At 43.1% G+C, this 24,381-nt stretch overlaps 3 protein-coding genes across 4 annotated transcripts in view; 1 reads left to right on the forward strand and 2 right to left on the reverse strand.

Moving 5' to 3' along the window:
* The window catches only part of LOC128430781 (FERM and PDZ domain-containing protein 4), a 63,638-nt gene extending 63,029 nt beyond the window's left edge, over positions 1-609 (reverse strand). Inside the window, exon 1 of the mRNA XM_053416827.1 lies at positions 478-609. Within this exon, the coding sequence (XP_053272802.1) occupies positions 478-609 (132 nt within the window). The remainder of the gene's footprint in view (positions 1-477) is intronic.
* A 2,378-nt stretch (positions 610-2,987) lies between these two features.
* On the reverse strand, positions 2,988-15,216 carry LOC128431173 (male-specific lethal 3 homolog). 2 transcript variants are annotated; one of them, XM_053417407.1, is made up of 14 exons: positions 14,951-15,216; positions 13,529-13,611; positions 13,284-13,379; positions 12,190-12,284; positions 12,009-12,106; positions 11,199-11,327; positions 10,231-10,391; positions 9,980-10,138; positions 9,640-9,875; positions 8,774-8,863; positions 8,194-8,303; positions 7,832-7,931; positions 7,643-7,727; positions 2,988-4,536 (listed from the first exon to the last, which is right to left on the reverse strand). In XM_053417407.1, the coding sequence occupies exons 1-14, from the start codon at positions 15,047-15,049 to the stop codon at positions 4,437-4,439; spliced, it is 1,641 nt and encodes a 546-aa protein (XP_053273382.1). In that variant the 5' UTR covers positions 15,050-15,216; the 3' UTR covers positions 2,988-4,436. The 2 variants fall into 2 exon arrangements, with proteins under 2 accessions (XP_053273382.1, XP_053273383.1); XM_053417408.1 differs by lacking the exon at positions 14,951-15,216 and adding an exon at positions 14,807-14,944.
* Positions 15,217-18,171: 2,955 nt separating this feature from the next.
* The window catches only part of LOC128431077 (rho GTPase-activating protein 6), a 68,214-nt gene continuing 62,004 nt past the window's right edge, over positions 18,172-24,381 (forward strand). Inside the window, exon 1 of the mRNA XM_053417295.1 lies at positions 18,172-18,870. Coding sequence (XP_053273270.1) covers positions 18,388-18,870 — 483 coding nt within the window. The 5' untranslated portion in view covers positions 18,172-18,387. The remainder of the gene's footprint in view (positions 18,871-24,381) is intronic.

Here is a 24,381-nt window from a genome sequence, read left to right on the forward strand (position 1 = left end):
TCGCCACTGTGGGCTGGAAGTAAAGTCTCAGTGTGCTACTGGTCCAGATCTTTTATCTCATTCTCTCCGAGCCAGATTAGTGTTACTTGTTAAATTCTAGATAGAAGTAATAGAAGTTAACTAGCTACATGTCCTGGGCGATACATCAGCATGTTAAAATAGTCAGAAAGAGCAGATTAGCGTGCATTAATGTCCCTTTCATATGTCCTATGCAACATGTGCAAACAACATCATGTTTAGGAATATTTAGGACTTTATTTAAAATCACTTTTCCTGCATATCCATGTGTTTCTTTCCCTTATTTTCACCTGGTCCCTGATGAATGATTTAGCTGTAGACATCATGTACTCACTCATCACTTCCGAGAAAAGATGTCTCCCACCACACAACCTTCCTGGTTCTCACTTCAGAGGAGACCCTGACCGAAGAAGACATCTTTTGGAGATGGTCCTCCAATCGTTTGCAGCAAGCTATCACCGGAGTCAGGATTTGGTCCGAGCTGACTGATGTGAGGTCAGTGCTGAGGTCAAATGATGACCAAGAAGAATCAGAGGAGGCCGAGAGGCCGATGTCCACCTTCTCCTCCAGCCACCCGTCTCCCAGGTCCATGGTGCAAGGAAGACAATGAGCAGACAGGATGATGGAAGTAAAAAAAGAAAAAAGAACAAGAGGATGAAGATGAGGTGGTGAAGAGAGAAACAGCAGCCTTGGATGATGGGTAGGGAACTGGCTGAAAGTGTCTCACTCCTTTCTCCTGTGTCTCAGTAAAGTACTGAAGAGTGAGGAGAGGAATGGGAAGTCATCAAACCAATCAGAGGAGAAGAGATGGCGATATGGATGAAAAGAAGACCAATCAGGAGCTACAGAAAATGAGACATGGAGCGAGTAGGATGCTAAGACTGGTGCCGAATAATGCGAAAGATGCGGGCGGCATCACTTATGAAGTGATAGCTCACATCTCATTACTGCCCATTCCCCCCCCCTCCCAACAATTGAATCATGTGGTAAGTGGATAGAGACGGCGTGGGGTGGGAAATCGATTGGAGATGCACGTAGAGGCTTGAACCAGTGGCTTCTGTGGCTACATGATAGCAGCAGGAAAGAGAGAGCCGTCTTAGGTTGCGCGGATAAGCGGTTCATTACAAGAAGTCTGACCCAGTCCTAACAAAATTACGGTTCACCACTAAAACCCATTAGGATCCTGATGGGGAGGCCGGGGTTGGACAAGGTCCCATGAGGTACACTGGCAATAGACTGATAGCATAGTTCTGCAGAGAGTACGGATACAGTAGAGAGGTAGAGTGGACTGAAGGACACTTTGGAATAGAAAGACGCATATTTAGGTTTCTAACTTTCCCAAATAAACCATATATAATATCAAATCATCAGAATCAGAATGTATTTATTGCCAAGTAGGTTTACACCTACAAGGAATTTGCTCTGGTTATTGGTGCATACAATGAACATAGAAACATAAAAACACAATAAATACAACACACATATGAAAAGCAATAAAAAGAAACAATATATATTTACTTACTATTTACTTCTTATTTCCTCCCTTTTTCTAATATTTATACAAAGTAACATGTATTTAGACATAAACATATCTAAATAAAAATAGATAATAGATAAAAGATATAAAAATTGATGTGAAAAGTGAAATGCAAGCTGCAAAACAGTGAACAGTGTCAGATTGCAATATGCAATGTAATGCCGTATAATATAATATAACATAATGTGTTAATTTAACACATCCTTGAGGTGTGGGGGCGGAAAAAAGTCTGAGTCAGGTGGGGGTCCCGGGCCTTGTTGATAAATTTTGTAAATTTTGGTTGCGAAATAACAAATTGAGAACCATTTTTTGGGAGATGATGAAATTGTTTCTTCAGAGGTAGAAGGGAAGTTTGGCAGCACACATGGACTGTATCTAAAGATGTCTCTAACCGGAAATTGAGGCTAAATATCCCCTATACGAACTTTCGCTAAAGATGTAATTTGTGATCCGACTTTTCAATCATGTGTAACCCTGCTTTAAAATGCATCAAATAACTACATAACAGGACATAAATCTGTGTGATAAGAGCGACCTAGAATAACCAATCTTTGATGGTTAAAGTTTGATAGGTTTAGGTTCATGACCTCAACCTAAACCTATCAAACTTTAACCATCAAAGATGACTTGGGTTGGTTAGGATTTCATGACATACACACCAAAGCCGACATTCGCCATCAATCGATTTTGATGGAGACAACACCGGCTGCTGCAGGAGGGGCTAATGACGTATGACCTCCGATCAACCGATGGAGGTGTGACAATATTTTAGATTTAGCTGTGGCCTTGTTTAACTTAACTGTGTCTCTCAAAGTCCCAGAGTACCTGATCTGGATCACAAATTCCATCTGGACCAAAGACATTCTCTCCCCCCCCCCCCCCCCCCCGCTTAGATTAAGCAATAAAGGACTCGCTTCCCAGACAAGCAGACACATGTGATTGGATCAAAATTTCAGATTCACTAATGCTCACCACAGAAACAGTGGCTGTGTCAGACCACACCGGGTGATAAATCTGTCCTGTCACTTTGACTTAGATTCTGGCAGGTTTTTTTTTATTACCTCTGAGTCAATGTTGTGTCAAGTTTTGGTACAAACGAGAGCCACCAGATTAGATACGAATTGCTTTTAGCTAGTTGAAAAATCAACCAGAGGAACCCCGCTGACAAGGACAGTCGATTCAAAATGTCAGGCTGCAACAACAAATGGGGGGGGGGGGGGGGTTGTGGTTTTAAGCAGCTATAGTCCCGCGACTTTGAAGGTCGAGGTGGCTGATGAAATTCTGTGTACGCTTAACTTTGCGGAGAGCGCCGGCTTCCCGCTGCTCATTCCTCTTGGGGGTGAGGAGTAGAGAGGCAAGGAAAAGGAATGAGATGCACATTGGAATTGAATAGAACTGTTCGCGGATACATTTATGAATATATGCGACCAGACAAGTTTTTACAAAATCTTTATTCAAGTATCATCTCGACATGTGGAGACGATAAAGACGGACCGGACGTTACAGAAACAAAAATTAAAAAGTCAAGTGGAAACCCTGAAAACATAAAACACTGTATTAAACATTCAATTGTGTGAGAGGAAAAATAAATAACATACTGACCTAACAGCTGCTTTTGTATATTTACATGTTTACAACATCATGGGGGGGGGAGGATCCAGATTGTTTCGAACTATTTCCTATGAAATGTTTAGCAAACAACATCAGTTTTTGTCAAAGAATGGAATTTCTTTTTGATATGGGTTTATCTCATATCTCTGATAATAACTGAATTTAACTGGAAAACACAAACAGCCTTTGTCTTTAACTGTGTATTAAGATAAGGTTCAAGACAAGATATGTCTTTATTAATAGATAAGTGGCTGTGAAATGTTGTACACCCAGCATTTCCTTTACTGTTGCTGTTTATTCTTCCTATCAAAAGGGAGCTAGAATGCGAGGGACAGGATCAACATAGGCAAATGAAAAGCTCGAAGACATTTATCAGAAATTCACAGAAGGAAGACAAAGCACCAAACAGGAAAATCGAAGCACTGCAGAAGAAATCTGGAGGTGTCAGTAAATTAGATCTGCTCAGCGAAAGTAGCGGAGCATCTCCAGGAAAGGAAGAGCAGGTCCCACTGTAGCGGTGGAGTAATCGTTTCCAGGGGGAGGATCACTGGCGGCGCTGCATGAGAAGCACTTGCAGGAAGTCACTACATTAAGAGGCGCCAAGCTTCCAGAACAGCAGAAAATACCCCAAAGAGAATCCAGAGGCAGTTCAGAGCGAGAACTAGGGGGTTTTCAATTTCCCTCCCACATACAAAGGAACCACAATAATCCAAACCTTTGTGTATGAAGAGGAAAAGTCATAGCAGAGACAAAAAAGGCTTTGCCAAGTTGGGCCGGGTTGTGTCCAGTTCCACATCAGAGATTAAAAACGGTTCTGTTATTGCCAGCCAGGAATATGCGAGAGGCAGAACAACTTCCATGGTCTGGAGAGAGCTGTGAGCCAGGTAGCAAAAAGGAGGATAGGTTTGGAAAGAGGGGGGGGCTCAGTAGCAGCAGTCTACGAAGAATTAAACCAGCCAACGGAGCAGTGCTTTGAATCCAAGCTGCGCGGGGATGGCTTCACATGCACAACATTACCAGGAATGAGGAACGGGCGAGGGTTAGAGGCATGGTAGAAGCAAGGCGTTCCGCAAGGCAACTGGAAGGGAAAACTTATGTTAGTGCCAGAGGTGAAGAAAAGGGAAGCAGGGAAGTGCAAAGCAACTCGGCTCCGGAGAAAGCTGCTGTGCTCCCTCTGTACACGAGCGCAGGCAGGTAAGTGTTGACCGGCTGGAGGGGTGGGGAGGGGAAGGACAGCAAAGTAAAGGAAAACCAATGGCTAATGCCTCCTTCAGTAAACGGGCCGCGGCTGTTTCATGCTGTAGTGGGCCTCGGAAGCTGACACATATGCAGACTCGGGGAAAAAATCCTCATGGAACTCTGCCAGAAACCTGAGAGAGAGAGGGTGGGTGTGGGGGGTGGAGGAAACAGAAGGAGATCCAGTGTTCAGCACTGTTTTGTTCACATCAAATATTCAACATGAAGCCGTTTGTCAGACGACAAACAGCATCGACATGATGGGCTTACATGAAGCACAAAAAAAAAAAAGAAGCTACGGCAGGTGGGCGTTTCAGAAGTCGGGTTCCGGTTTGCTTCAGCGGCTGGTTTTCCTAGATATCCCTGGCTCATTCCACATAAATCCCAGACCCTTTGCCCTCTGCCTGTGGGGATATATGTCAGGGACAAAGCCCCCCTCATCCATATACCACCAGCAGAGGACCAATCGCTGTGGCACAGAGACTGAGAACATGAGAGCGATGGACCAGAAGTCAGAAGTCAGCAAGGGGGAAAGAGTGAAAAAAAAAATCCCCCACCGCTCCACCCTCCTCCCATCTAATCAGTAGCGGGGGAAAACTAATCCGGAATCTTCTTAGTATCCGCTACTCGGCCAAATCCTCTAAATCTTGCCATCTCATCTTAGCTCCACCGGCCTTCCTAATCTCAATGCAAACAAATTATCCTCATCAGAGGAGAAGTTAAGAACACTTTGACAACGAATAACAAACGAGACAAATCTGATGGGGGGACAATAAAAGGGAATACTTGAATACCCCTCAGTGAGTAAAAGTGAAGGTAAGCTGGAGCGGGTATAAAGAAATAAGGTATATTTACTGTAACCGTCACTAAAAACTGAAAAACCCTGAGACTAAGCTATTCTTTACAAAACCTAAACAGGTTTCAATATATATTTATTGATAAAAAAATGATCTATTTGGCTTTTTGGTGCCAGAAAGTCCAGCTCGTGCTAATCTGCCTTGCTGCTGGATCAGTAATAACACAGGGCAAGCTGCTTTAGCCGCACACATTGTAAATCAGCACAACGTGTGCGTACACATGTGCACGCGCACACACCCTCACTTAATCATAATCATTCTTGCAGGGAAAGGGAGAGTGAGAGATCAACTGTGGCCAAAATCCCAGAATGCATTGCACTTTAGTCTCCACGATATCAATCAGTTTTTGCCCAGTCGGCACAATCTGCCACGAGGCTGAATTCAGAGTTAAAAAAAAAAAAAAAAAGCATGAAGGCGTTCCCAAAAGACAGCAGTGTTTTAGTGTGTGTCCTGTAGTGTCACCAACACTGTGAACATATTAACTAGGTAACTGGGAAACATGGGAGTTTCCTGGATTGAACCCAGGCCATCCAGTCTTATAGTGGACCACAGAGCTATATGAGACTCAAACTGCAAAAAGCTATGCACTGAATTCACCATTATTCTGCAGAATAACACTCCATGAAGAGAGTTGCACCAGTGATTCGCCTTCCAGTGAATTAAAAGGACTTTCTGCCCATGACACTGTACGAGTGGCTGAGCCAAGACCAGCTGCTAATGCTGCTGAAGATAATAAGTTTCACTCTGGCAAAGGTGAATGTTGCAATCGTTTCATATCGCACACCTCTAGCTTCTTGTGGCACCGAGTACCGAGCTCTGACTATTTATCGATAGACATTTTCATTTAAGAAGTGGAAGAGTGGCAGGGTTTCTGTGTATGGAGTTGCTCCACAGCACTGCCAGGTGGCGGAGGGCAGTACTGCGAGTGTTTGATTAGAGAACGCGAGGGCCTAAATCCCCAGGTTTGGGACCGGCTGAACTGAAGATCACTAGGGAGGATTTAAAGATTAGACTCCCGTGCTTGTGTAACGCCCACTCATCTCCCTCCCTCAAACACATGTTCTTTCTCACTCCATCCCGCCCTCCCCTCCGGGCCCCATGTTCTCATCTACTTTCTCTTTCTTGCCCTTCTATTTCGGTGTCTCTGGGCTTATTTTGGTGCATTGATCATTTCCTTTTCATTTTTGGAATTTGATTGCTGGCCCTCATCTCCTATAATCTATTATATTCACTCGGCTGCTGCTCTGCTTTTGACTTCTCGCAGCTCAAGCCTGGCACTTACTCTCGAGCTTTACTGCTTAGCTAGGTCACACCTTAGGTAATGAACCGAGTTGATTATTAGCAAGGTGCATTTTAGCTCATATTCCGTGTCCCATTAATCCATTTTGGCACTCCATCTTTTTAATGATTTATCCTCCACGGAAATTGTCCAGGATTTCAGAGAGTTCCGGTCCACCTGACGGCACAATCCATTTTTCAAGGAGGGGGAGAGGTTATATTAATATGCCAGTATTATGCATGTAGTTAAGAAACTAATCGTTTAGGACTGAGTGAGTCAAAGGTTGCCGTCAGGCTTTTTTTGCTTGAGAAGGTTAGAGCAGTGGCAGCCATGGTAGAAGCGAAGGCTAAGAAAAGGATGTCCAATACTTAGTCTCTGGATCTTATCTCCCTACTGGAGCAAATTTTCGGAAACTTTCCAAGGGAATATTAAGCTCGGGAATTTTGGGAATTTCGCCTATTTCTATTCATTTATCCATCAATTGTAAAATACTTTTAAAGACGATTCCAATTGGCCAACTATTTATATCTCTGGCATTGCATTAGAGTTTTTTTACAAGATTTTTTCTCATCTTATTCTACAGAAAAATGCCACGTGCACTATCTCATGTGTGGAGACATTTCACCCCAGCCAATGTAGAAGGAAAGGCTGTGTGCATTTGCAAATACTGTGCAAAGACTTATGTTAAGAATGACACAAAGATGCAGAAGCATATAGTCAAGTGCCCAAAGTTTCCTCAGGGCTCAAATCAGCCTATGACAAAACAAAATGTTTATATTTATGTCTGTATATGACAAGGTAAATACAGTTAGTATAAATTACCAACACAATTTCCAGTTTATTCCTCTTAATTGCCATGGAAAGTTTCCAACTTTGAATATTCCCGGAATTTTGCAACCCTAAATATACATAAAAAATATGTGGAATGAATTAAATTACTTGACATTATTGTAGATCACAATTTAATTCTGTTCCCCACATCTTTACAGATTGAATAAACCTTATCTGTCCCTCTCTTGGTTTGTAAAGCACTTACCACTGAGACTGACCTCTTAGGGATAAGGGTAAAAACTACTTATGTTTTTCATGACACTGAGCAGTTACCTGAGGAACAGTTCCAAATGTTTGACCAGGGCTCGGAGATTCCTCTCAGGGATCTGCATCTTTCCCAGGATCTCAGGAAGCTTCACTGGAAGAAAAGATATTGAGCGGGGGGGAGCATGAGGAGGATGCACAAAGGGAGATGGTTGCAAAAAGTGAACCGGCGAGAGCGACACGATCAGAGACACCAACCAAAGAGCCGCAAGAGGTGCTGTGATCCGTACAGGTAGGAGGGTGGGGGAGGTTGGTCGTTCAGAGGGTAGTTATCAGGAGTCAGCTTCCAGCTTAGGACCTGGTGGCGAGAGCAGAAGAAAAAAGATTTAATCTCTTAAACACTGCTGAATATAAACGTCAAAAGATACACACTGCAGTGGGAAGTTATGATTAATGCACAAGATGTTTCTCAGGATAAAAATGTAAACGTGACACAGCATTATTCTGGACTCAAGGGACTGGGTCTGACATTTAAAATTCATACATGCATGAATTCTCTGCCTGCAATGATGCGGCCATTTGTCTATCCTCTCCTAGTTCTTCACACACAGTTGCGTCACCTCGTTAAGCTCGTTGTTTCTCCGGCTCTCCATGCCGTAGAATGGGCCGCTCCGCTCTTTGCTCGGCGTCAAGGGCAGCGGGGAGGAAGAGCCACTGTGCACTGGGGTTTCTAGGTTGAGATGAGAAAAACCACAGTTTGCTGCTATGAAGCCAATCGCTGAGGGAGTATGGCTAATGAGACAAACTAGTGACAGGTCAAATCCATTCTTGGGTGAGTACAGTTATAAGGAAAGAAGTAGGACTCCATCTAGTGGGCATAACTGGCTCTTACAATAGAACAAATCCGAGTGAAAAATATGATTTTTCATGAAATGCATTCATTTTGATATTATATCTGATGAGGAAAAGGCCAATGTAAACATTTTGACTTGTCACATGTTACCTACTGAGAATAGCCACTAATTTCTCAGATACTAAATGTTTCGAACCCAAAATAAAACCAAATAGTCATTTTGGCAAACATTATTGGCATAAAAAACAATTAGTTGAATTTGTCAGCTTAAAATATTATATGAGATCATGTTAAATGCTCGTTAGAATAGTGTCACAATATGTTGTTGTGTAGTAAGTGTCACTTACTTCTGTCGAGATTGAGGAAGAACTTGGGCTGGGCCGAGGTGTCGATCAAACGCTGTTTGAGCTGCGGGGACGCTGTTGCACTGCCTCCACCTGGATCAACACATACGGTACAATTAGAGCCCACAAGATAAAACAGTATTACAATGCAAAAACATACATATTTAAATGTATAGCTGCATGGTGTCAATGTAAAGTAGGCTATTTATGACAATAGTGTCACAGCTCGGCAGATATCCTCTCAGTGATACACGACTGCTGTTGTGGAAGCCATCAGGTCACACAAGATAGTAGTGCAGCATCTGAACACCGATGTGCCATCTGCCTGGGAGCCTTATCCCCTTCAATGTTCATCAAAATAAAGCAGCTACAACACGACAATATTCACATGTGTAAATCTGCATCAGGTTAATTCTGTTAATTCTCGTCTGTTGCTTTCGGTTGCCAAAGTAAAAGTTACTTATCCCATACGTCAAATTTTTTTCTATTACCACTGTGAGATGATGCATTAAAATTAGGGCTGTCAATAGATTAAACCTTTTTTTCCTAATTAATCTCACATTATGAAATTCATTAAACTAGATTAATCGCGATTAAAAGTTTGTTTTTCTTCGAAAGACTAAATCTTATAAATTAACCAGTAACCACTTCAGACAGCATGTAAACTACACACAGAGCTGTGTTTTCAAAGAGTATAAAACAATATTTTATCGCATTAATCTCGGGCACAATAATCTATCTCATAGATTAACGCGTTAACTTTGACAGCCCTAATTAATATAAACAAATTTGTGTGCATGTGTTTGTGTGTTCATACAAGGCGCACAGTAAACCTGGCGCCTCATTTAGTGACATAACAAGTGGGTTACCTCCGCTGCTTCCCTCAGCTGGTCGGTCGCCTCCGGACGTGTTCCTGGTGGAGCGTCTGAGCGACTGGGACTGGTATGAGATACAGTCCATGTCAGGGTGACGCCGGCGCTTCGGGGTGGGCGCCGGGGCCGTGGGCGTGGTGGCAGAGATGTCGCTCAGTGCCGGCTGGCTGTCCGTGGACTGAGGAGTCAGGGGGTTGTGCCCCAGCGGGCTCGGGCTGCGGTCCCGCTGGGTGCTTCAGGGGACAAAAGAAGACACAACGGTCAAATGTGGTGCATCACAACCAAGCAGCGGCATCCACTTCGGCACATAAGACTTGATTTATGGAGGCACACTTACTTGCTGGAGCAGGGGGAGCTTTCATTCATGGCCAGAAAGAGCCTGGACGAGCTGACCTTTTTGAACTGGGCTTGTTCACAGGGATAGAGGAGGATCATGGGTAAGGTGAAGTCAAACGTGATCCTGAGGCCGTCAACCATCTCCTTACACAGCTCCTCGCTAAGTACAAAGGAAGTTGAAAAACATGGTTTGTTGATATTCATTATCAACAAACTAATCTATTTCCATTGCATTATTTTACATAGGCTCACCTCTTCTCTGGAGGGATTGCCTGTGGACTGCTGCTCTGTGTGGTGGTGGTCTGCTGCCGCCGGAACCGCTCATTGGCCATGAATGCCTTGTTGATGGCAAAGTGTTTCACGTACGACTCCAGGATATGCACCACATTCATCTGACAGGGCACCATCACCAGCTGGGGAGAGGAAAGCACGCCTCATCAGACAAACTCAAAACATTTCTCAGTTTAGTCTCGGCAACAAACATGATCCGCATGCAAAATGCAAAGATTGATTGATTATTTTTCTTTAAGCCTCGGAAAACACATTGAGGAATAAGACCCTCATTTACAATGGTGCAGAGGGAACAATGAACAGTTAATACATTGAGAAAATAAATAAATAAATTAGAATGAAATAAATATGCATATATACATACAGCAACACAAGGGAAAAGGTCACAAACAATCAACCCTGACGATTCAATAAAATACTATAAAATACTATGGTTAAGCCTAACCCTACTAACAGTTACAATCACTGCAGGAGAAGCCAGACGTACATGACACAAGACTTGAGAATTCCCTTAATTTAAAGATTTTTGGACCTCATTCCAGATGAAGGGTGCCTTATAACAGAAAGCTGTCTTCCCCAAGTTAGTGTTAACACGAGGTTGATATAATGAAAGCCAGCTCTGGGAGCGGGTATTGAGGTTATTACAATTCCAGCTGATGAGAGAGGAGAGATATAACGGTAGTAGCCCAATGATTGTTTTGTAGATATAGATCTTCCAATGACCATCCCTTTTTTAGACAAGGCTGGCCAGCCAACTTTGTTATAAAGAGTACAGTGGTGTGTGCCATAGCGGTCTCCAGTGATAAAACGCAGAGTAGAATGGTATACAGCATCATGGGATTTCAGTGTGGTTTGGGATGTATTACCATAAATAACATTACAATAATAGAATCAACATGAACCCCAGAGGGTAAGTGTGCTGCGTGTACCTTTTTCCTCTTGTTGATGTAGAAGCAGTCATCCTCCAGTTTCTTCTTCAGAACATCCGGGATGCTGATGTCGATGTGGACAATCTTCTCCTCACATTCCCTTTTGACATTAATGTCTGGTTCCTCTCTCTGAAAACAAGCACGATATAAACCTTTAGATCAGGGGTGTCCAAACTTTTCATCCCGAGGGCCACATATAGAAAAAAATACGAAGGTCCGGGCCACTCATGGCGCCACGCCCCCTGCCCTGGAGAGGACCGTTAAAACTTGGGGGGGGACAGCTGCAATACAGTGGGCCATAGTCCATCACATTACCTTTCATTTAGCTGGTTCTTTTATCCAAAGCAACTTACAATAAGTGCATTCAAGGGTACAAACCGGGAACAACAAGAATCAAGAAAGTACAATATCCTCAAAAATAGACAACTACAAAGTGCTATAATTAAGTACCATTAAAGTGCTACTAAATTGTTAGTTAAAAAACAAAATATTATAATTTTTAATTTTTTTTAATTTAATTTAATTTAAATTTTTTTTTTTTTTTTGAGGCGGGCCAATTTAAAATAGATGACGGGCCGCAGATGGCCCGCGGGCCGTAGATTGGACACCCCTGCTTTAGATGCACATTTCTGAATAGTCATGAGAAGGAAAGTCAGATTTGGCTTTTCCATCCAAGAGTCGATCAACATATTTGCAGAATACATTATTTTACCCTCAGGGACCACATGTGAAATGCAGTCTAAGGGAATTACGGTATTTTTTCTGTTGGTCTGTAAAGTCAGCGATAGACATTGAGCCGATTGACTTTACCATTTTGTTGATATCCTCAGAGAAAGTGCTGTCCCCACTATTTGAAGATTCAAGGTCCGAATCGTCGCCGTCACTGCTCTCCGAAGACGAGATCAAACCTGCAGACCGAAAAAATGCAGACGCGTTAATTTGATTGCTGAGGGACATTTGGAGAGAAAAGACAAAGACGGAGATTTCTCACATGCGTCATCGCTGTCGTCCTCCTTAGGGAGAGTCTTCAGAGAGGATTTAGTGCCCGACTGACGACGACGCCTCTTCGACCATCCTTTTCTCTTCCTGCCGCAAAGACAAAATACACACTCGTTTGTATGGCTCGTCAATAGATTGATCAAACAAATGGAAAGGTCAAATTCAAAACTAGTGGACACAGGCCAGAGACTGACAGTGTGCTGAACTTGTAGTTTGAACTTCAGGTGGAATATTTGTCGGTGTCCTTTCAAAATTACTTTAGAAAACTTGTTTCAAGTAAGGAATGAGCTAAAGCTGTCCAGTCTCCACAAAAATGCAATTGCCTTTGCATCGTTGCATGCCCGACGTCTGATTCTGCTGAATTGGAAGGGGAAGAATCCTCCTGCCTATGTTCATTGGATTAGAGAGGTGATGTTGGGATTGGCTCTGGAAAAAATTTGATATACAGTACACGGGCTGGAGGATAAATACGACAGAACCTGGTCACAGTTTACGACACATATCAAGAGCTTGCCTTTTGCCTAAATCCTTGTTCTTATTTAGTATGTATTTGTTTTTCCTTCTTTCCTTCTCTGACTGCCGTCCTGGTCTTCTCAATGCCTGTATTCTGACTGTTGGGACTTTTTGCTTATGTTAAAGGTCCAGAATGTTGGTGTTATGACCATAATGATCCACATAGATTGGTTTGAGTCTTTTTTTTCCCTTTTTTTTTTCTCCTTTGTCTGTCTATTTTTCGTATTTGTCTGTATTTGCTTTCGTCTTTTGGTGCTCTGTCTGTCAGTGTGATACGTGAGTGTTTTTGTGGATACCACCTGGTTGGGGTGGGGGGGGTCGGGGACAACTTTTGTAAGAAATGCTTAACTAATGATGTCACTGTTTTCAATATGGAAAAATTATAAATAAAGTTGGGGGAAAAAAGAAGGAATTCTGTCAAAAAAAAAAAAAAAAAAAAAAACTTGTTTCAAAGGCTCTTCATCAAGCACGGGCCGTGAACTGATTCTGATCGGAAATTGGGGTTGGCCAGTTTCCTCTTGTATACATTTATCACACATTCACTTTCAAGATCTACTACTAATATGAACTTACATGCGACCGAGGGCTTTGCGAGCCAGTCTACGCTGCAATTTACGGCTTTCCTCTGTGTCCCTTAGAACATGGTCCTCAGCAGCCCAACGATCCCAGCTGCACAAGCACACACATTCAAAAAGAAAAGTACACATGAACTGACAGCCACATGTTTACACAGGTTGAGGAACACGACATGTTAAACATGATAAACATGATAATGAGTGTGGCATTAATGGCATAAAACAAAACCTATCTAATGTCACCTTCTGTTCCAACCGTTGAAGTGAACGTAATACTTTGGGATTATTGTTCCATGTTCATCTGTACCTATCAAGACATCAGTGACCTGTAATGCAAACACAACAGTAAAGACAGTAAATACTAACTTTACCTTAACGCAAATGTACAATTACTCAAGTACTACAATTTCAATCATCATGTATTTAATATATGAGGACTTTCAGGTTTTTGAATCTGAATACGTTGTGACTTAAAAACCCACAGTATTGTACCATCAGCACATATTTAAATTTAGAATATAACAAATCAGAATAAAAATGACAACGCAATCATCATAAGAGTTGTAATTGCACAGCAAATACTTACTCCTTGTGTTAGAATAGACCAGGCTCCAAACTAAAATAATGTAGTTTGTGTACTTGCGCATACTCAAAATATTTGCATGCCCAACCATGTTTGTGTGCAATATATGTATAGATATTTTAGATATATACTTTATTTTCTATTTTAAATTTTGATATTCTATTTTATACTACTTCTATTCTATTTTATTTTATAGGTTGTAATTACTTGAGCATTGTTAAAAGAGAGCCTGAGACTCAAGCGTTTCACTGCCAGCGACTGCTTAATGTTATTGTTGTGCATTTGACAATAAAAATCTTGAATCTTGAATCCTGAATATATCCTGTTTATATCGCAAACATAAATGTATATCCTTCTATATATCCTAAACTCTACATAGCATGTTTTCTATGTGATTTTCCCCCGGTGTGGGTAGCTTGTCAACTGCAGGAGTGAAATGACAACATTGATCTTTTACTGTGTAATGTTGCTTCTTCAGCTAAAGGCTTGAAGCTGCTAAAACAACGCCAGCCAGCCTCCGTTAGCAAAGGCTAAGCTAAAATAGGTTGAAGTTCCCAGTGATCCCTTCTGTTAGCATTAGCTAGCTTAACAGCCGGTGTGCATCGTAAACAAAACAAGGCATGCTTCTCATTAGATAGCATGCCATGCTAACTGTGTAGAATTAGCTAGGCTGCATTGAGAAGTGTTAAAATAGTGCATGTTAGCCGAGCTAGCAGGGCAGACATGTTGGTGCGTTTGTTTACTAGTTGTTGACATGAGCCGGCTTTGTGCTTAAGCTGCCCAGCTGTTGCTAACGTGCCTTTACAGTTGTATTAAAGCTAACATGAGCTGAAATGAAGTGATCGCATGCACTGATAACAGTTCTGGGATGAGGCGCTGCACACCATCATGTTTGTTTGTCACTGCAACAAGAGGAAAACGTGCAAAATCAAACGTACCCGGAAACCTGAGCGGCTAGAGACGGATCTCTCCGAGGCCTACGAGTCGATTCGCATGTCCCACATTTAACAGAAGTAACCCCGCTCTTTCCTCTACGGTTCATTGGTCTGTGCTACATTTGACTAGCTAGCTTAGCACGTTACCTTAGCGTCGTACAACACTTTAGCTTTGGTGGGGTCTGGTTCGAAGCACAGGACTCGCTCTCCTTTGTGAAATCGATATTTGATTCCCCGCGAATTCATTTGTTCATGGCGACGAGTGGGAGAGGAGGCATCGATCGGGACCCTGCGACACGCTCAGTAACCCCTTCAGCGCCGAACACTGTTTCTTCCCACGAGGAGTCTGCCACACAAACACACCACGAGGAGTCTCCCGCTGAAACACACTGTGCAGGGATACATGCTGCCGCCTTCACTGACACCACGTAAATTCTGGCTGCAGTGTTGCAGAGTCGTGCAACACGTTTGTCTGTGCACAGATAATAATAACAACACATATGATAATAAACTTGATTCCTATAACACCTTTCAAAACGTTTTGGTTTGAATTCGATAGACTTTATAAGTTACAGTTACAAGGTGTTTTACAAGTTCAAAATAATGGTAAACAATGGCACAGCGTTAATGAGCAACAATAAGAGACAATTTAAAAGCAATTTGAAGATCACACAGCAATAAAGCACAGATACAGAAACAAAAAAACAACAATACAGATGAGAAAATCTTAAAAACAAGACAAAGTAAAAAAAAAAAAATATTATGATTCAGAGAGAGAGCAAGATGAGAAATAAGAGGACGGAGATATAAACATGTATCTATATTAGATTCAAAAGAGGATAAGAAGCTGGCCAGACAGATCCGCTCAGGGGGAATGTTCCAAAGAAAACAGAAAACAACCGGTCACCTTTGGTCCTCAGCAGGGACTGTGTATTGGCACCCTCTATCCCCATCTTTATATTGCAAAGTTTGTAAATACAAGCTCATCAATTTAAATATATATCGTATTTCTCTTGTATTCTTATTTGGATTGTTATGGCACTTTCCACTTGTGCTGCTACGTCGATTGTGAATTTCCTCTACAGACGATCAATACAGGCCCGTCTTGTCTTATCTGTCATCCATTGAATTTGTCTTTCATGGAGCAGTGCAGCTCCTAAATCAGGCCAGCAGATGTCAGCACATGAGCAGCAATATATTTCCAATCACCATCAAAGTCCTTTGATTTATTTGAAGCTCTGTGCCAATCTGCATCACCTAACAATCTATTTGTCCAATTTTATATCAGCTTTATCTTTATGTCTGTGATGGGATCCATGATATGAACATGATTTATAACCTCTGGGTAATTTATATTGCCCTGTTACAAATATCCATCTGCATCTCCTCTGATGGTATCTGTGCCTGTAGGAATTAAGCTACCTGGGAATCATACGTCCTAAACCTCGGACAGGTTGAACATGTTGCTTGGGTATTTAAAGCATTTGGAAATATCCTTTCCCTTGAGGCACCATACAGTAAAAGCCCATGTCTCAATAATCTAATCTTGCTCTATTGGAACAACATGGGGGCTCTTAAAATACACTGAAGGCAGCACTATACGAGGGTTTGTTTACATGAGCAGACGGGGATTTCTGGTCATACAGTCAGACATCGCTCCAGGGTTCAAATTCTGTTCTGCTTGGAGACTTATGAAAAGAATCCTTCCACCGCAAATAACGGTTAAAAATAGACCCTGCGTCTCTGCCTTACTGTTTACACCAGTAATTTGATTTCTTTTGTTTCTGACCTTGTGACCCCTCCTTCATTTATGTCTCTCTTACAGGCTCAGACAATGAAATGCACGCTGATCCCCAGCACAGGAAACCATGTCTCTGCAGCTGTGGCCCAATCTACACTCATTTCGCTTAAAATGGTTTCAGGCAGTGCTGCGCTCCTGTTGTATACCAAATATGGACAGTGTGTATAGAACACCGAACATGACTGGCTTGAAGTGTAGCAGCAGTTGATTTATTCCTCTTTCCCTCCGACCCTGAGCGGGTCTGATATATTTTGACAGTCGTGTCGAATGCTCACTGTTTCACGTGGAATGTTTTCCGTGGTTGCACATGAGTGACCCGAGAGAGTCCAGGCCCAGATTGCCTTAAACATATGATGACGGGACTGAAAGCAAAGGATGCTGCAGGGATCCTTACTTAAAATCTGGTCAATATCTTCTCAGTGATGCACTTTTCCTCTTAATTACTGTTGTTTCTGGCTTTCTCCCAAAGTAGGAGTAGTAGCCTATGAGATCAAAATGGCCTCAAGTACTTCCTTCTTTCAATAAACGTATGTAAAACACATTGTTTTCTTTCAGTACTTCCTTGCTTGTGTGATTTCACTCAGTGTCTCATTCTTCTTTCCGCCGGAGACTGTTTTTAGAAGGGTCAAATCTATCTCGGCTGTTATCAGTGTCATGTCATGCTGTGTTGTGTGTCTGTGTGTGACTGTGCCGTGCGGCGCAGCTTCATAAGCTCCTTTATCAGCCCGCCGGCACCCTCCTCTCCAGACTCCTGCCGTCTCTTTCCATTTTTCCCATAGTTTCACACACTGGGTCCGAGCATGCTCCTGCTCTCCCTCTCTGTCACTCTCTATTTGTCTCCCTCTTTCTCCCACACTCCCTCCTCTAAACAGATGCACACATCACGCAGCTATCTTAACACTCTTACTGGAGCTCCCCTGTGTCAACAAGTATCTGTCACACACAGGTGAATAAAGAAAGAGAAATTGGCTATGAATCCTTAATGGCTCACTTCTCGCTTGGCTAATAATAGCACACAGCAGGCTATATTGATAGGCCTATTATTTCCAGACAGCGAGGTAGATTAATGGGAGAAGAGGATTAATACGCCTATTTTCATCCCTTGCTAAATCACGTCTGTCTGTGTGGTATGACCTTCTGCATGTCTGAGTATTGCACCAGGCTACATACCTCATCTGCCACATGAAGATGAGCTTCTTAATTAGAGAAGCTAATTGTAGAAATTAAACTAATTATAGAAACACCCCAGTTTAAGAGGCAAACACATTGAAACAAAAGTGAATAAAACCATGCTTATATATGTTGGACGATGAGATAAGTGACCACCCACCTTTATATCATCTGGAAATAATACACATTTTATCAACAACAACAAAAAGAAGGTGCCATGGAGCTCTTCATGCTAAAACAAAAGCTGCAAAAGCAAAAAGTTCTTAAAAATATAATAATTTGGCATTCATAAGAAAATGTAAAGTATGCAAACATTCATTTCAAGTGAACTGAACCCCCTCCCACACTCGTGCGCGCACGCTTTCACCCTGTCTTCTCACTCCACTCCAGTTTGGGAACGACCGACGCGCATGGGAACACAGCAGAGGAAAAGATTCGTCCTGCTCCTTCTCCATTGCGCAGCGGCTGCAGCCAAAGGCGTCGCACCCCATCACTTCCCTGCTCCTCGTCTGCTTGTGCTTGATGGTTCCTCCTGATGGGACAACACCAGGTCCCTGTCTTGTAGTCGGGGCTTTGGAGAACTGCGCCGATGTGAGATCCAACACAAGGGGACATGTCTGGCGCTCAAGGACTTCTCAACAGCGTCTTCTCCTGCTCCTCTCCTGCCTCCAAAGCCATGACCAAACGGAGGCTACGCCAGACCCGCAGCCTCGACCCCGCGATTATAAGACACTGTGACACCGGCACCGAGGGCGCGAGTGGAGCACCGTTCTCCGGAGCGCCGCCTGAGGACGCAGGTGCGTCTCCGGTGAAACCGACTTTACGCACGAAGATTCCGTCGCTGAAGGAGCCGATAACCCCGTCCCTCTCGTCCCCTTCCATCCCCCTGGACGTCTCCCCTTCGTCCAACTTCTACTTTGACTATGACACGGTGAAGCGGGCCAAAAGGAATACCGCCGGGGATTTACCGTATCTGGTGAGGGGACCCTGTGCCGCGCCGTCCGGGAGCACGGGCGCGCTGTTCTCCCCGCGGAGGTGGCTCCAGAGGAAGGTGCAGCCGACCAGCTCTCACGCTTACGTGGTGTGGAAATCAGAGGTACAGTTTCCAGTGGAGAACAATGAGTGTAATATATCCGGTTTATGTTCAGAAGCATGCATCCCCATCTATTCTCACTATGCATCATCATCACATCATATAGTCACCACATGATATAATGCCTTTATGATGTAACTGCTGTAAGACAGTAGAGGAGAGTGGTTTCCTCCAAATTCATTGATTTAAAACTAAGGCACAGCTTATGACAGCTCCTGGAATAATTAGAAGAAGCAATCAGCAGGCTTAACACATTTGTTTATTTCGGCTCGGAGCAAGGGAATCCACTGGAGGCCAGAAGTCACATCTGCTGAGAATCTCTTTGAGGACCGCCAGACACTACAAAGTGCACAAGTTTGATTCCCAGCACCCAGAAAGGTGTCTGTGCATTTTCAGATTCAATGAGTATCCAGTCAGAACTCAAAATCAACTTTAAGATGAATGTCTTTTGAAGAGTGTTGAGCTGACTCTGAACCTGGAAGGAATCCAGTGTCACGCCGGCCCACTCGTCCACCTGTGGTCCTTCCTGTGTTTTCAGGCCTTGTGAGAGTCACACCTTACACAGAAGGGCTTATGGGAAAGCCAAGAAATCCCTTGTGGTGCTTTTGAGGATTAAATAATTCCCACAAAAGGCGCAATGAAGTGCACAGATTCCCCTTTGACTGTCAGCTCCGCTGGGCCGGTCGGGCTTTTGTCTTCATATAGCCTTCAAATTGAGTGTGAATAAGTTGAAGGTAGCGTACTAAATCCTTACCAAAACATACTTGGCCGACTTATATTTTGGAAGGAGGGGGGGCTTTATAGGCTGCATAGTTGGCACAAGTCCACATGCAGTAGTGGAAAGGTATGATAATTTCCCTGCTTCTTCTGCTCTTTCCCTCTCTTTGCTTTAGCTGATATGTGTAGGAGCACTGAGTGTGTGTGTGTGTGTGTGTACGTGCAGCAGGGCGGGTGTGTGCCGATGCGAAGGTCTTAAGGACACACGGCCCGGGACTCGGTTCTCACGACTAAGAGCGGTCACAGGGTCAGATCCACTGTGGCCCTCAAACAGCTCTCCCATCATTTCCTATTGCGAGGAACAGCTCGAGCGTCCCTCTCTCTGTTTCCCTTTTTCCAGCATGCGCCTTTCTTTCTCTCTCTCTCTCTCTCTCTTTCTCACACATGCCTCCACACTGTCTCTTCCTCCCTCTCTTCCTCTCCAAGCAGAGTTTCCCACCAGTGTAACTCTATTTTCCATAGTGTCCCATCCCCCCCCCCCCCCCCCTTCTTCTACACCACAGCCCAGTGAGGATAACATGAGGCCTTCAGTTTGGAGTCATTAGTGTAATCTGGACCATGAAGTTATTGCACCTCGGAGTGTTTGTAAAAATACTCGGCCCAGAAGTGTTGCTGGTCTGCTGGGGAGTTTCACACACTGCTGGGTGTGAGGTGAAATTCCAAGTGTACTGAATGTAGCACATTGACTTTTGAATGCAATGCCTGTTTTTCAAATTATGTTTTCATATAAATCATAAGTTACGGAAATAATTGAAGTTTACAATCCTTTTCTACAGATGGAACACACACGGTTGCTGTAGTAATTTGTTTCTTGCAGTAACTGACATGAGGTGTCAGACTCTCCCAGAAAGATAAGAAAGATGCGTCTGTTTAACACGAGACCTTTGTCCTGCAGGTTCAAGGGGGGGACCAAAAAAGAATTTGCTCACGTCAATTACAACTCTATTTGATTACGTCCCTGCACTGTTAAAAAAAAGCATGGAGCTTCTCTTTCTTTTTGAGGGAAAGGAGAGTTTTTTCCATGCTGGACTCAGGGTGGACACTCGGATACTCTAGAAAAAGTATACTAGCCATGGACCTTGTTATTAAGTGTACAAGTAAACACACACTTATAGTGTTTTCACAAAGATTTCTGCCCTTTATAAAATTCCTCATGATTCCCCTTTGGCTCCAAGGGTTTGTGCAACACGCCCAGTTTTCACTTATCTAAGTCTGTTTCCAATTTTCCCCATTTTGCACATTGTCTGACTATTAAAGTCGTCTTAGCTTCATTATCATGTGATGGTGATCGTCTCAAATACATTTTCACAGTGCACAAAAAATGATGGCTCGCTCCCTGCCATGCCATTTTAGTCAAATCTCTAGAAATTCAATAGAAATTGATTAAAGGGGGATTTTAAGGGTTTAATACAACAATGGTCAAAATCGCAGATGTGGAGGTTTCGTGACTTTCACTACAACATCCCTGCCTCGTAAACAGCCACATCTTTCATATCACACCCCCAGTTTGTGTTTCAGGCTTTATCTCATTGTGGTTCTAAGTATCTTGAGAACCAGAGGAAGTTTTGCAACTGTTTTCACGAGCCAAGTTTCGCTCATGGCTGGAATCCCATGATCCCAATGCTTTATAGTCATATCGATGCCAATTTGAGAGTTTTAACCAAGATGCAACAAACTACATGTTCTCATTTTATGGAAGTGATATCAGAAAACCAGACATAAGTTGCGTCCTGCATTTCGAGACGGATTTGGTCACAGCGGCACAATGAGGCCATGTGCAGCCGCTTTAAGTAGCCAACGATGCAACAAGCTAAAAGATGCACAAAGGAAAGCCTCTGTAGAACAGACTGTGTCATTTCGGTTTTGCCTTTGCAGTCGGCGCCGCCTCCTTCATGGCCCATGTGGAACTCAGCCTATTTTAAAGGTTGAATGTATTCATTTTCAAAACTTCTGCTCAGATTGAGATCCAGTTTTAAATGATTTCTATCCCTGAGTGTGTGTGTGTGTGTGTGTGTGTGTGTGGGGGGGGGCACCTGTGCTCATCCCGTGCGTCTCGTGCTTTGCCTTTTTAAGGAGGGAGACGTGGACGGAGAGGCAGAGAGAGAGAGAGAGAGAGAGAGAGAGAGAGAGACGGAGGGGGAGGGAGAGGCTTGAGACAGTGGAGATGTAATGGTTTACACAAAAAAGCAGCGGCGGACAGTTTTAGTGGCTGTGATTGCTTAATAGCTTTTTTCCATGGCCAGGTTGTTGATGTTTCGACGGACAATGACGCGGGAGAATCCTCAGAAACGTGCCCTGCGTGTTATTACAGTAGGAGAGGTCGGCGACTGGTCCCTGTTCTTGGGAAGCGATTGGCCCCGGAGCCGGTCATCGTATCAACACACTCTTGAAGTAGCGAGCTAGTTTTTTTCTTTTTTTCTTTACAGGGACGCTGACATTACGGAATTCGTAACTTTGGCGTCTGGAACATACCACGAACCTACGCGGCGTTTCTGTCAATCGCTCACACTTACAAGCACGAGCACAAAGGCTCAGGGAGGAAACAGCGGTCGGCTCATTTAATGCTACTTGTTTATCGGGTGCCAGATTGTTGACATTGTAGCGTCTATTCTTAGACCCACAGTACTTCAGAGAGTGAGGGAAAATCATTCCTCAACTAAGAAACCCCCCCCCCCCCCCCCCCCCCCCCCCCCCCACCGCAACTATTGCTACTAAATGATTGATAACAGAGGATTCATAGAAGTGGTTATTTGAGGTCAGAGTTCCATCCGCTGACATTGTAATCTGCACGCATTCAGCAACCGCAATCAAAACGTTGTGCCCACAAACCAACGCTTAGTAGAGGAAGGAAAGGAAAACAAGTATATAGGCTGATATTGAGGATTATCTAGCGAGTCATACGTTAGCTCTGAATGCTAAAGAATGTAAAAACTGCGGAGCCAGACCTTGAGCCTGCTTGGATTTTTTTGTTTTAGCGAGACCTAGAGAGACGATGCTTGGATGATGACAGATGTTTTAGCACACAGCAAATCCCAGGTTCCCATTCATAACGTGTGGCAGAACCGTGGTCATGACTCGTGGGAATTTGGACGATTACTGTGTGGAATTTCCTACTTCCTGCCTCAGATAGTTCTATGGATGTTAAAGGGGTTGGGAGTACGGACGGTGAACATGATGTTTCCATGAGTTGCTATAGAAGAACGTTACCATTTACATTTTGCAGAACATGCTTCATTATTGCGTCCACTACGCCATTTGACGGATGCCATTTAGTTTTCTCTTTTTCCGATTTTGTAAAAGCCTCAACTCCACATGCCCCCTTGTTCGCACTCTGACCCTCCTGTCGATGATTTAACAGAAATCACGCGTTCAGATTCAGAGGAATTCCAAGTGCTCCACATGTTTGCCGTTATTTACGCTGTGAATCAAACAAGCTAAAACATTGACTCATGTCAGTGCGCACTTCCAGGAATCAACAGATGTGTTGTTCCCACCATGAGTGGTCCACGTTGAAGTGTTTACAGCAACAATACACTGCACGGTCTGAGGATCGGGGAGAAATACTGCAGCAAAGCCTCTTATCAAAATAAGGCGACAGATTTAGGATCTTTTCACAGTTTGAGAAGATTTGTGTTTTATTGTTGTTATGTTTGGATCACGCTGGGAGATTCTTGTGCAGGACCCTTCTGGTAATTGTGAGGTCCAGACTGATGAATGGAGGCAATCGAGTCTTTGCAGTGTGAGTCTGCCCAAGGACATCAAGCTGTATCAATATCAGTTTTTTTTTGTCTAAAAGTTGTGTCCTTCATATTTTCTGGATTCTTATAATAGTTGTGGAGTTTGTAAATTATAAAATGCCTAAAACAATTCCCAAAATGGACGTTTGGTGTCTTTAAATGTCTTGTTTTCATTTCAGACATATTTAAGGACATTAGAGATATTCATATGGACACATATTTTCTGATATTGATCCCGACAATAGTCTGAATAAGATGCTGCCATGTATATACTTATATATGTATGTACATTATCTATAGTTATACTGCTATTTAGTATACTATGGTAAATGTATACCAACTTATTCATATACATTGAATAGAGGCGGTGGACTAGTGGCAGAAACTTGGACTATAGGCAGAAAAGGTCTCTGGATTGATCTGTCCAAAAATCCAAGAGGATTCTCCCTACCCTGTCTAGTGCCCCTGAGCAAGGCACCTTACTCCCCCAACATCTGCTCCCCGTGCGCTGTACATGGTCGCTCACTGCTCTGTGTGTCCTGCCCCAGATGGGTCAAAAGCAGAGGTTAAATTTCCCTACCTGCATGAGTGTGTCTGTGCATGTCTGTGCATGTGTTTGGGACTAATAAATGTATCTTAATCTTAATCTTAAAACATGTAGTGTATTACAACCTTATTTGCATTATATCAACACGTCTTAATTGCAATTTAACGTCCTAGTCTTCACAGCATTTTGGGACATCAACATACTGCAGCTACCAACTGCTCGATGGCCCGTGACCTGGATTCTCTTGTAAACAAGAAGGAGGACATCATGTTGACATGAGTCATAGTCAGACTATTCAAACACATAAACAGGAATATAAGTGGAATGTTTTAATAGCAATTAATAAAACCATAATGGGAATAATGTCTTTTACAGAATAAGATCAGAAGCCGGATTATTTCAGTCCATATAAACGTATAGTCAATGTCATATTTGAGAACTGGAACCTGATAA

Source organism: Pleuronectes platessa, chromosome 24 (assembly GCF_947347685.1).
Source record: "Pleuronectes platessa chromosome 24, fPlePla1.1, whole genome shotgun sequence".
Classification (NCBI taxonomy): domain Eukaryota; kingdom Metazoa; phylum Chordata; class Actinopteri; order Pleuronectiformes; family Pleuronectidae; genus Pleuronectes; species Pleuronectes platessa.

Coding starts and splice junctions, on each gene's coding strand:
- LOC128431173 (XM_053417407.1), bottom strand. CDS start 15,049: ATGAATTCGCGGGGAATCAAATATCGATTTCACAAAGGAGAGCGAGTC. Junction 8,864..9,639: donor AGCTGAGGGAAGCAGCGGAG/GTAACCCACTTG, acceptor GTGTTGATCCAG/GTGGAGGCAGTGCAACAGCG. Junction 4,537..7,642: donor CATTTGGAACTGTTCCTCAG/GTAACTGCTCAG, acceptor TCTCTCTCTCAG/GTTTCTGGCAGAGTTCCATG.